This window comes from Dreissena polymorpha, chromosome 2 (assembly GCF_020536995.1).
Source record: "Dreissena polymorpha isolate Duluth1 chromosome 2, UMN_Dpol_1.0, whole genome shotgun sequence".
NCBI classification, from domain to species: Eukaryota; Metazoa; Mollusca; class Bivalvia; order Myida; family Dreissenidae; genus Dreissena; species Dreissena polymorpha.
The window spans coordinates 62230873-62244622 of NC_068356.1; the positions used below are offsets into that span (position 1 = coordinate 62230873).

The 13750-nt window shown below is 33.8% G+C and overlaps 1 protein-coding gene across 4 annotated transcripts in view; it reads left to right on the forward strand.

The window, feature by feature from the left end:
- LOC127867292 (guanine nucleotide-binding protein G(q) subunit alpha) overlaps positions 1 to 13750 on the forward strand; it is a 53334-nt gene that overhangs the window by 18409 nt on the left and 21175 nt on the right. For 3 of the 4 annotated variants that reach the window (XR_008043424.1, XR_008043423.1, XM_052408338.1), the window contains exons 5-7: positions 1977 to 2106; positions 7283 to 7306; positions 10896 to 11049. Coding sequence is in view for 2 of the 4 variants with exons in the window: in XM_052408338.1 (XP_052264298.1) it covers positions 1977 to 2106; positions 7283 to 7306; positions 10896 to 11049 (308 nt within the window). In the remaining 2 variants the exon portion in view is untranslated. The remainder of the gene's footprint in view (positions 1 to 1976; positions 2107 to 7282; positions 7307 to 10895; positions 11050 to 13750) is intronic. The other variant, XM_052408339.1, reaches the window with a different exon arrangement.

Sequence of the window (13750 nt, forward strand, 5' to 3'; positions counted from 1 at the left end):
AAGATTTAAAGGGAGATAATTTCTATTTTATATCATTGCAGGCCATTTTCACAAGGGAAGTAATATTTTTTAAAGGATACAATCCACACACAAAAAATTATTTCAAAGAGGCACAGTAGGGGGCATTGTGTTTCTGACAAACACATCGCTTGTTAAGTGTTTCTAATTGTTTTGGTCACAGGACTTTTTATCAACAAATTAATATTGACACAACAGGGGTTTTCCAGGCCATTTTGGATAAACATCATAGAAAATTATGGTTATTTATTTTGTAGGTTTTTAAAAAAAAATATAATTGAGATATAGAGACTAATAATCATAAGTCATACATATAAGACACTTCTTGCCAATATTTTATATCATTTCGGTTTTGGATCGGTTCGTTTCACGTCTGTTTTTACTATGAAACTGCAATGATCAGGGGTTTAATATTTGTTGGGTAACATCTCTTTGTTTTCCTCTACAAGAATTGTTTTCTTCTCTGAAATCACAAGTAAGGTATGCAACAACATATAATCATTATAACGCTCGAAATCAATGAAAATTTTGTAAAGTATTTAGTAAAATAAAGTTAACACCTTAACAATCAGTTTTCCTTATAGCAATAGTCACAATTATCAACGCAAGATGTGGTATGATTACATAGATTTTTGTAGATACAAAATGCTCGTTTTCATTTATTTGTGACACAATTAATTCAATGTTAATTTCCAGTGAATATATCTATTCATACGACACTCAAACACTAAAATGGTACCATGTTAGTGTTCATGTGTTGTATGAATAGATATAGTTGCGGGAAATATAGATGGAATTAAATATGCAAAACAAAAATAAAAACGAGCATTTTGTATTTGAAATTTCGGCAATTGCCATAAGGAACATTAGTTGTTTAACTTTATTGTACGAAATTTTAGTTGATTTTGAGTAGTAATGGGGCTTTAACCCATATCTAATAATAAATTCACAGCGGCCATTGCTTCTCAATTAGTCTTTCCCCCTGGGCGTATTGCTTTTTCATTTTCTATAGTCTCGTGAGTCGTTCTATCCCTTTAGGCACTATTTGTCCGGTCAGTGCTTTCGTCAATCTCAGTTCCAAGTACGGAAGTCTTATGTGGATTTCTACAAGATCGTGTTTTGTAATGAACTTCAACGACAACTGCTTAAAAGTAATATTATTTAAAATAGAGGTTGTGATTGTCAGCAATTTTGTCTCGTCTGCTAGCGTTCAAAGTTCAAATTTACAATGAAGTTCTTACCCGTAGAATATAACACACTAGTCGACAAGATCTTTAAAAGCAAGAGAACAAATGGAGATGGCTATGGCTGTCTGAATTCAGATAGATGTGTGTGGCGTTGCGTATTGTACTTTTTGTGGGAAAACGATCAATTACAAGTCCAACGGAAAGAAAGCTCTGAAGCTGCTCTGTGAAGATGGGAATCATTAGAAAAACACCAGATTGACAGATTTTTAATTTTTAGTGTTTATTTTTAAACATTGATAGTAATTGTTTAAGTTAAAGAGTGTATGCTTAATAATAAAAATAATAGAATTCTAGATTAAATGACTGAATAAAGTTAATGTACATGTACAAACATACATGTAACCATTGTTTGTTTTCCATTGTATGCATGTTAAGTAAGCTGCAAGAATGACTGTCAACATATGTTGGTCTGATACTTATGGACTGCTTCCTATTTGCAAATCAATTTGCTATCCTTCAGGAGCTTCCAGGGGCCTGGATCCCTGACCAGGGCTTTGACCTGGACCAACCAGGGGTGCCCAGCTAAAATATTTTAGTATTTTCAATTTTTAGTACTTTCACCCATGCACTTAGTCTGCATTACCTACATGATGAGGGACCTAGGGCCTTTAGGCCATCTTGTTTTAAGAAAAGGGTCGACCATTTGGACTAAACACTATGCACCTGAAACATATTTCTATTTATACATGTAATAAACATTTCTATTTCTAGAATGGTAGATGTGGGAGGCCAGAGGTCAGAACGGCGCAAGTGGATACACTGTTTTGAAAACGTCACGTCCATAATGTTCTTAGTAGCCTTAAGTGAATATGATCAGGTGTTAGTGGAGTCAGACAATGAGGTGAGTACTCACTTGATTATAATTTAAGGTAAAGGCCCCACCCCTGATAAATGACATCCCACCCTGCATCTACCGGTATCAATGGTGATTCAATACTGTGTAAACTGGGCCATTCTCCATAAAACTTGGCCTTTCAAATGTACAATATTTCATATAAATTAATGTACTTTAAACCAGGGCTTACTCTACTATGTGATGAATTTGCCAATAGCTGCACGAAAGCAAACTTGGTAAAAAATAATTGAATTATGATACTTTTAAAAAAGACACCATTTATCAATACGTTAAAAAAAGACACCATTCATCAGCCATTATGTGATTAATATTTGTTGAACTCACACAAGCACAACATGCTCTTGGTGAGCTTTTGTGATCACCTTTTTCCATCTTCAAAATTGTCCTTGCTGCAATAGTTCCACATTTATTTTGCAATCTTCACAGTGTTCGACACTAACGGGTGTCCGAGACTCCTAGAAATGGGACTCGGACTCCTTGTTTTTGTGTCAAGGCAGTCCGTCGGAATCCTTGGAAATCATCTTTTAATTATAAAAATATCCATAGATTTACTTTTTCGTATCTCGAGATTGGAATGTCCGAACTTTTGCACATCCAAAAACATATGTCAATCATCATTTTGCTTGAACACATTCACAAAAAACAAACATTCCAAATTGTTTATTTTGTTTTCTTGTCGCAGTCCTTGCATGTAGTAAAACGGGAACTCTGGAACTCCTTATCTATTCGATCATGGACGTTTTTTTCTCTGCCATTTTTGCTGTATTAAACTAGATTTCGCAGAACAGTCTCTTATCACTATAAAAATCAAAATAATACCCAAAATTGTTTACACAATGCACGTTTCATGGACCCAAGTATTAGTAATGAAGATAGAAGATGCCTGAATAACCACCTATCGCTATCAATTGATTATTTCAGAGGTTTTTTGCAGTTCGTTGACTTAGTTCTAGGTCTTTGCTTTGTTTTACCCACCACACTTATCTATCCCTACAGTTTATCCCTCCACGATAAAATCGATGCCAGTTACTAAGAGACTGAAAATGGCAACCGGGTGTAATCCTCGTGGAAATTGTAATTTTTATGCATAAATTAATACTAAAAAACATTTTTCGACACGTAAAGCTTTTTAACAAATTATCATTGAAATCATTACGCTTCTATGAATTTTTTGTTGAATTATCCAATGAGCATAATACAAAATTTATTCCGAAACACACTTCCGAATTTTAATGTTAACGCCACGTTGACAAATACTATCTTCAAATCAACGGTGCTCATGTATTTCATGTTGATCCTTTGTTCCGATAAAAAGCGAGCGAAAGTTATGTTGCATGTACAACGCCACGCCATCTGCATGGAAAGGAGGATGTATTGATTTTTGTATGTGTACACATCTTGTTATAAGCGCAGAGAACATTACGATCTTTAAATTTTGGTTAAAAGCTTTGCAGTTAACTTAAATAAAATTATATGTCAAATATTTTTTTAATTGACATTTCATCTAACTTAATTTTAAATCAAACACGCTGTATCTTTATCGTTACGGTCTTTCAGATAAGTAGAAATCTAATTATTGAAACAGTTATACACATTAAACAGACAATCCAGATAAAACTGGAATTAGTGTTAGGCGTTTTGAAAACACGTTCAGACTGCCTGTAGACCTTGATGTTTTGACAGAAGTGATAAAAATGTGGAAACGCAACTCTGCCGATGTAATCAGTAATGACTGGTAATACTTTGTTCTGAATCGCATTATTGTTTAAATTTATAATTTCTTAGAAATAGTCTATTGAGCAAAAAATTTTAAAGCAAGGAAAACATATAGGACTGTTACACCAGTAAGATGTGAATCATTAACAATGACACTAACGAAACATTTTTACCCTAAGCCAAGCATACATATAAATGCATAATTAACAAATGAATATTGTTTAAACCTTACAATAATTAACTTAAATTGTATTGGAATTGGTTAAATAATGTTGCAAATAATGTTGCAATGATAGATAACATATGATAACAATTATTGAACTGATCTGAAACCAAACATAAAAGAGAATTAAACATATCATGGATTGACATGTGTAGTAACCCAAACAATAATGTATATACAAAGTATCTGATTGTTGGACTCCCTGAAGTCTGTTCGGACTCCTAAATTTTTAAAGTAGGGAGTCCAAAGGACTACTTACTCAGATTAGTAAGTGTCGAACACCAAACTTGGTCAAGACACAAAACCCAACAATATCTCAAGTGAGTGTGAAAGTGGGTAACATTTGGATCTAGGTCATCTGAATGCAAAATTGTATGAACACAAGAAGTCATATTTTCTGCACAATCATTGTAAAACTTGCTAAGATCAAACTTGCTAAGATCACTTAACCTTGATATCTCGGTCAAGTTAAAAAAATGGTTCCAGTCTGTGAAAACATATCCACTAGGGGACTTGGCAGTTTTGCATACAAGGCTTAAATAAAATGTGAAGAATCACAGGCCACATTTATTGTGCAATCTACATGAAATGTGCTCAGAGCAACTGTTCCAACATTTTTAGCTCGACTATTATATATGAAATATATATAGTGGAGCTATCCTACTCGCCCCTGCGTATCAGTTAGCGTGCAAATGTTAAAGTTTTCGTACTACCCCAATTATTTTCATTGTCCCTTGACATATTGCTTTCATATTTTGCATACTTGTTTACCAATGTGACCCCAACCTATAAACAAGAGCAGACAACTCTTATCAAGCATTTTGTCATAATCATAGCCCCTTTTCCACTTAGAATATGCAGCAAATGTTAAAGTTTTCGTACTACCCCATTTATTTTCATTGTCCCTTGACATATTGCTTTCATATTTTGCATACTTGTTTACCAACATCACCCCCAACCTATCAACAAGAGCAAACAACTCTATCAAGAATTTTGTCATAATTATTGCCCCTTTTATACTTAGATTTATAATAAATGTTAACGTTTGCGTACTACCCAAAATATTTCCTATATCCTTTGACATATTGCTTTTATATGTTGCATACTTGTTTACCAACATGACCCCAACCTATTAACAAGAGCAGACCACTGTATCAAGCATTTGACATAATTATGGCCCCTTTTACACTTAGATAATTGAACATTTTGCTTAAATTAGGCCATAACTTACATTCTTTATTTATGATCACATTTTATTATTACTCTGACAAAACAACACTTACCTGAATACCCACAATGGATTCCATCCAAACAATAAACCCGCACGCGCCCGCTACACCCAAAATCCCTTCCCCCCCCCCCCCACCCCACCCCCCATTTTTTGTTAAAAACAAAATAAATACAACACACACACAGATACCCACCATCCAACCACTCCCCACCAACCCCGACACCCACACCCACCCATTTTGGGAAACACTAAGAAATACACACCCACAGTAACCCCCCTCTCACCCCGTTCCCCCCCCACCCCCCACCCCCCCCCCCCCCCCCCCCCCCCCCCCCCCCCCCCCCCCCCGCCCCCCAAAAAAAAATAATATATTATTTTTTATTTTTGTAAGATCTTCGAATAAATGATCACACCCCAAATTATATCCCCTCTCAACCCCCCCCCCCCCCCCCCCCCCCCCCCCCCCCTGATTTTTTTTTATTATTATTTTCCTTTTTTTATTTTTGAAAGATCGTCTGATTAATTATTGAATATCAACAATTTCCCCATGATGGCTTACGTTATATTGTCAAGCACTCGAATAGTCGAGTGCGCTGTCCTCTTGACAGCTCTTGTTTTGACTGAGTTTGTAGCCAAAGTCTAGTTTGCTAGGACATATTATAGAAAATGCTTGTGAACACCCTAGATTTAGAGGCTACATTGTTTGCCCAATCTTCATGAATCTTGGACAGAACATTTGCCCCAATGATATAGTGGCCAAATTAACCCTTTCCCTCTCAGTCAGTTGTTGCAAAGTGAAAATGGCTATGTGCAAATAGCATTAATTCAGAACAGCCTGTGTGTAACTTGCAGTCTGTTAAGGTTTTATGCTGTTTGCTACTCATCAGTATCTAAGGGTTGGAAACGAAGCCTTTAAAACTTGAAACTAGTAAGAAAGGTCTTAAATTAAATTTAACTTTCTTTGGGACTACAAAATAAATTAATGCATAAAAATATGTATATACATGTAAGTGGTAAAGAGTTAAAAAATGGGTAAGTAGGGTCAAAACCAAGGTCATTTAGCTTAATTTAAAAAAATGCTTGTGACCTCAAAAGGCCACATGAGTTGCCTAGTTTTCAACCACCTTTGTCAGAACATTTTTAGCGAGGCTGTTTTCGGAGAAAACCGAAGCTATTGTCATAGCCAGGCCGTCCGCCGTAGGCGTCGGTCTAAAACCTTAACATTGGCTCTAAAATCAAAGTGCTTCCACCTACAACTTTGAAACTTCATATTTAGATGCACCTTGATGAGTTCTACACACCACACCCATTTTGGGTCACTAAGTCAAAGGTCAAGGTCACTGTGACCTCCAAAAATAAAAAAATAAAAATTCTGAAAGCTTTCGCAGCCCAGCCTGGCACCCATTAGCTGTGCTCTTGTTCTTTATTACATTTCTGCAGAGTTTCTAATTTGCCCATGAAGTGTACAAACTAGATCACTTGGTCAAAATCCAATCTTTGTCATGATGTTTAGGGCACATTTGTTAACCAATTTTCATGAGACTATGTCTGAACATTTGTCTCAATGATACATGTAACTTGCTCAAGTTTGAAAGTGTGTATCAAAACCTCGGTAACTTGATAAAATTGACATATTTAAAGCTGGCAAATATTCTGAAGGGGACACAGTTTTTGTCAATCATTATGAGACTTTTTCTGAATATTTGTCCAATTTAGATATCTTGGGCCAGGTCTGAAATGGTTCTTGAACCATAGCAAAAACTGATCAAAACATTTAAGTAACTTAGGGCCTCAGATGTACAACCTACATGTAGGGACTTTGTTCCTCTTGGTGGTTATTATAGCAATAGAAAATTGTGTGCAGCATAAAAGCTTCACTGTGAATGAGTAAATTATTCAGTTTCTAGACATTGCATGTAAAACAAATGACAGGTTATTAATAAAAGATTTAAAGTTTTCATATATACGCTTTTAATTATATTTTCTTCAAGCATTTATGGTATTTTCCCAAAGGGGTGAGAAAATAATGTTCCAATACAATGAAAGTTGCAGTTTGATTGATAAAGTTTTGTTTAAAAAGAATTGTGTTTAAATGTTTTTTGTTGGGGAGAGTTGTTTGTTACATCATTTCAATTAATAATCATGTTTGTATAAAACATTAGACCAGCTTCATGTACATGTATACTTAAAAGTAAATTGTTTTTGTTTTTGCATTTTGAGTTGACATTAATTGGATGTAATCATGTTATTTTTGTTATATATATGATTTTGCAAAAACACAAAAATATTCATATGAATTCTACATTTTTATATTGCTGATTATTGTAGCAACTGAAGAATATTATTTTATTTGCTTTTTCAGGCCTTTTCCTAGTCATTTGGGGGGGAAAATGCAATTTTTGGATTGGGATTTTTTTGGGCTAAAAGTCCACTTAATAATACTCTTTATAATAATCAGGTTTTTTTTTGGCCCGATTTTATAACCGAAATTCGGCTATGTTCCCAATCCCAAAAAGTATACTTTTTCCCCAAATTGTGGCAAAAAATTCCCGATTTAAAAAAAAAAAATATTTTTTTTTTTTTTTAGAAAGAAGTGTCTAATGCGTATTTTATCTCAATTTTAATTCAATTACATCTAACAAAGTTTTATATGATTTTGTTCTTTGAAAAAAAAGGCGAATGAATTTATTTTCCCAATTTCATGAAAATGCCGATAAAATTCCCAATTCCAAAGCCATGGGCTATCTTCCCAAAAAGTGGGAAAAAAACCTGATAATTCAAATTACAATACAAAGTCATATAAATTAAAAAATATGTGCCTTGTTAGATGTTATTGAAATAACATTGGTTTATGATAATATGATAATCATAAGACTCTAAAAAAAATGAAATTGGGATTTTTTTTCAAAATTTTTACACAAAAAAGTCCATTTTGCTTTAGGAATACATGAAGGTAAGTTGGACCGACCCATAAGGACGCTAGGAAAAGGCCTGTTCTTAGATATTTACTCATTCACAGTATAGTATTTGACTTAACATGTTTGTCAAATTCATGTAACAACAACCTTCTGACCTTCTACATGTGCCCTCTCTCTGCGCTTATAAGTGATGAGTTTCTTCTGCGTATTCATGGAGCATTTTTGAGAATGGTGTTAATTTGAGTATAATTTTTTTTATGGCAATGGGATCTCTGTCTTAGTTTTGCCAAGCATGTTTCAGAATAATTGGACCGAATTTTACACTACCATACACGCGCCAAGTTTCACACAAAATCAAGCAGACTGGTTATGCTTGCTTTAACAATTTAGAAGGAACTAATATTGGTTGAAATAAATCATAAGTCTCGAATGAATTGCCTGTATGTAGCGTAGTAAAAAGGGGAAAAATGCAGTGAAAAATCACTCAAAATGTATCTCTGCATTACTTGTAAACATTGAATATGATTCAGCAGTTAAACACAAGTTTCATTTACTAGGAATGGGGATGGAGTTACATGTAACATTAAGAATAAAAACTGGAGGAAAAAAGGTCATAAAAATGATGGCAACACAGGTTAACATGCCATAATTAGCTACATGTATTGTGGCATGGATGATACATTTCTTAAAGAACACTGCTGCACAAAAAAGCATGTTTAAAACAAAATAGTACTTAATGCTCGGGATGCATGAACAGACCCCAACAATGCTAGTTTCCATATATTAATAAAGGGCATTCAGACATGCAGAAAGGCCATAAACATGTGATAAGTGCAGGGTTGGCATATTGACTGGTCAATTGAGTATTGACCGGGTCGGCGATCAATACCCGGTTAAAACCGGTCAATACTTGTCATTACTGGTCGTTATTGGTCAATACTGGTCAATTGAAAATTGTATCATTTAAACATGACAAAGGAAGAATTTAAACTATTCTATATTAAATCAATCATTATTCTGTAATTGATAAACTTTATTTGAGTTATCTATTGTAAGCTTTAAAGCTGTAAAAAATACTTCTTTATTATTTATGGAAACGGTCTCAAATACAAAAGAACTAAGGCAATATCTTTTTTTCAGTGTATCACATCTGTTACTGAAGTATTATTACTATTGTAGTTACCATAGTATTTCACTGATCTATTGATATATCTATTTGATAAGCTGATGGACAAACGGAACTCTTGTGGTTTCTAGGGTCATAAATGATCTGGCCCCTAAGCCTTAATTGGTATGTCTCTGATAGTGACAATAAAGCAAATCTACCCTTAGGCTATTTCATTTCACTCAAACAAAATGAGATAACTTGGTATTAATGTTATTAATTTAATAGTTACTTCTAACCTGTCTCCTTTCTATATAAAGAGGGTTTTCTTATTTTAAAGTTCAATAATGGTCTTCAAATGAATAAGCAATCAAAGTTCTTGATTATGGCAACAAATAATGTTTACCAATTGTGGGTCTACTCCAGACTTTTCTTTTCAATTATTTTTTTCTTTTAATAATTATTTCTTATTAAGTTTTTTTTATATATCAATGGTAAAATAAAATATTTTTTCACTATTTTGTTAAAGAAATCCAGGCAGGAATACATGACAAGTAAGGGTTGTGTCAAAGGTGCCATGTAAGGCCCTATTATCAGTTTTGGGTGCCCGAACCTGTATAGGTTTGAAGACTGTGAAAGACTGTGGAGACAGTGGGGCATGAGGAACAACAAATACACAGTAATTGACAGTTCTTGTTGAATCAAGCACAGAATTTTCTGAGCATTCATATTTCGTTAGAATTGAAAAAAAAATTCAATCAACCAGCAAAATCCAATTGACCAACTTCACTCATTTGCAAAATTTTGAGAGATTGGCCTACAAATTGCATGAACATGTATAAAATAGTGGGTTTTAATAGCTTAAGACATTATTGGCAACATGTCTGTTTAATTTAATTTATATTATCAATATTGTTTAATTAAGCATGAAATTTTAATCAAAATTGGGGGTAAAGTTCAATCGACCAGTATTGACCAGTAATGACCACTTTGGGAGTATTGACTGGGGCGGTTTTAACCGGTAAAAACCGCCGGTTAAAACCGGGGGCGGTCGATTGGTGCCAACCCTGGATAAGTGTGATATTGATTTCTACACATGTACATGTAGATGGTCAAATGTGAGTTCTTGAAAGAAGTCTTTCTGTTTTGGGGACCATATTGAAAGTATTTTCCCCTTTACAATTTATATAATTTTATACTAATCATATTAATAAAGGGTACAACATTACGTACTTAGCCAGAAATAAATGAACAAAAATCACAATTATTTGTGTTTCATAAGATAATTGTAACACATTTTGATGTTTTTGTAGTGCTTTAAACCCTGTAGCATTGAAAATGTGGGGCCAGTTATGCCCCTTTATACACCAGCAAAATTTTGTGATTTTTATTTACTGGCAGTATTGACAGAGTTGTTGCCCTTGGGTTTATGTTTTGCTCCTCATGTATTGAACAAATTTATTTAAAATGCATGTAGTAGCCTATGGGTGACAGCTTAGTTGGCGAACATAGACATATATATGCCTAAACAAGAAACTGAAAGTCTTGTTTTTGATAGTCTTGTTTTTTTTCCCATTACAGAACCGGATGGAGGAATCAAAGGCGTTGTTCCGCACAATCATCACATACCCATGGTTTCAAAACTCCTCTGTCATATTGTTCCTCAACAAGAAGGATCTTCTAGAGGAGAAGATTATGCATTCGCACTTAGTCGATTATTTCCCAGAATTTGATGGTAAGTTGGGTTGATGATTTCCCAGTATAATGATGGTAAGCTGAGTCTATCATATCCTGGAATTTGATGGTAAATGTAGGTTTAACCCTTTCCCACCAGGGCCCTCTCTTGCCGCCATGGGAAGCCACCCACATCCCTCATGAGGGGGAATTTCGCGTTGTTTTGGGCTAAAAGGGGAATTTTAGAAGATCTTTTCACCAACCATTCAACACCTACAATTGCTATATTTTAATGTGATTTACATAAATATACATGTAATCAAAGGTTAGTAGCACGATACAAGCTGGCAACATTGGTATAAAAGTTAAAAAAAAAAAAAAAAAAATGGAGGGGGAATTTTTAGCTGAAAAAAGGGGAAAAAGTATACTTTTGTCATGGGGGAAGCCGCCGATATTCGGCGGTAAAAAGTGCCAAACGAGGGCCCTGCCCACTCAGAAGAAAAGTGAAAATGGCTAGTGTAACTCGCAGTCTGTTCAGTTATTATGCTGTTTGCTGCTCATCTGTATCTGAGGATTTGAAATGAAGCCTTAAAAACTTGAATCTAGTAAGAAAGGTCTTTAATTAAATGTAACTTTCTAAGGGACAACAATTATGTCAAAATATGCATCCAAGTGGTAAAGGTTTTAATATTTTCGATTTAAAAAGAGTAGAAATGTATAGTTCATAAAAAAACATATGTATCACACAATTACATGAAGATTGAGTGTTTGTAAATTATTTCTCAGAATGTTATCAAAAGTTGATAATTATTTTTCAGTTGAAAAAATTGAAAATTATATGGGTATGCAGTGCGGTATATTTTGCTCAAAATTTGGCCCCATTCCCTATCTCAATAAAAATATATTTTTGCAAAATTACTGCCCTTAATCCCGAATTTAAGGTTCCCAAAAACAAACAAACATGTTTTTCGTCAAGTCCCACATTTCCCTTTCGAGCTCTTTAAAAAGTCCAAAGGGCTCCAGCCCTATTGCCAAAATGGTAAAAAACCAAGGCTGTAATATAAAACGATAAATCTGTTTGTGCTTGGTAAGTTATTTCCCAGAATGATAGTGTCAGTCATTTCCGACAATTAATTAAAAGGTATATTTGGAAAATTATTTTCAAGACTTTTATTTTGAGCTGTCAATAATGCCTCAGAATTGTATGAGAAGTTTGGGCTAGAGTTGCAAAGAATTGGGTGTAAAGCTTTGTTTCGTACTTTTATAATTTTATTGTAAGTTAAATATTACTTTGACTATTAAGTTACATTCATTATTTTTGTGTCTGAAGTTGATGCAATCAAACTAAGTCATTTATTGAACCAAAATTGATATTTAATATTGGGCTGTTCAATGATTATTCTCCAGAATTTGGTACTAAATTATTTCCTTTGATGGGTGATTATACACAATAATCATTGGTAAGTTTGACTTGTCAACTATTTCCTTAAATTGTCTGTTTATGGTAAGGAAGTGATAGTCACTGTTCTTTGATTTTCAATTTCTAAAAATAATTTGTACCTGATTATTTATTAAATTTTAGTCTCAAGTTTTTCCCAGGATTTGTTTGGAGGTAATCAGCGGTGTGTTTTTTCACCATTTTGGGAATGGGGCCGGGTCCCTTAGAATTGGGAAATATCACATTCTTTTGACTAAATTTGGGAGATAAATGTTGTTGATTGTATGCTTTTAAATACTTGAAATTAATAATATAAGTGATTTGAATATGATATTTTCATAAGGTTCAACATATAGGTCTGGACTTGGACATAATTTACATTTTAAGACTTATTAAAAAAAAATCTTTTTTAAAAACCTTCAGTTTAAATTTTAAGGTCCCATTTGGGAAAATTATATACATTTTTCCATTGGGAATGGGTCCCCCTTTCAGACCCAAATTTGATTGAAAAAAAACAAAACACCGGATGGTCTTATAGTGTATTCACACATGGTATACAGTCTTCACGCTAAATATTTTAGCAAAATAGCCCTTCGGGCTAATAAGATGGAATTTTTAATAGCCCGAAGACATGTTCAATAGCCCGAGGAGGTCAGTTTAAATTTTATGACTTTTTTGGCCAGGAACACCAAAATAGTTATTAACAATCAGAAAATCTACTTCCATTAGTAAAAACAGATGCATGTGATTACAGTAATAAAGGGTATAATGTTTCCTTTTGAAATGCATTTTATACAAAATGCACCTGATAATTATGCTGTTTATTGTAACTTTATTATTACACATGTTCTCATTCAATGATTCCATTAATCAGTTTGACCGATGTTTGGTTTTATTTTAAAGCAAATGAAATTATTATCATGTTTAAAAAATATCCGAAGAACTTCAAAAATACATCAGGCTATTAAAATAACAGATTATAACCGTATTATTACTAGGACAATCGCCGGTGAATTTCTGAATTGTCGGCATGTGGCTTCAGAACAAAAGGCCACTGGGTGTGTTAATTGCCCAATCTACCAAGTGACAATGTCTGCTTCTTTAATTTACTCCCGATGTTTTGCAACCGTGAAAAGTATTGTATATTCGTAAACAAATTATAAGAAGCAAAATAGGTCACGTAGCAGAACGTCAGATTACAGAATAAACGAAAGTACTACAATTATTAATAATACATTGTAAAACTTATTCTAATACGCAAAAATAATTGATTAAAACACATGGAAACCTAACTGTAATAAGGATCAATTTGTTTTAACCCAAT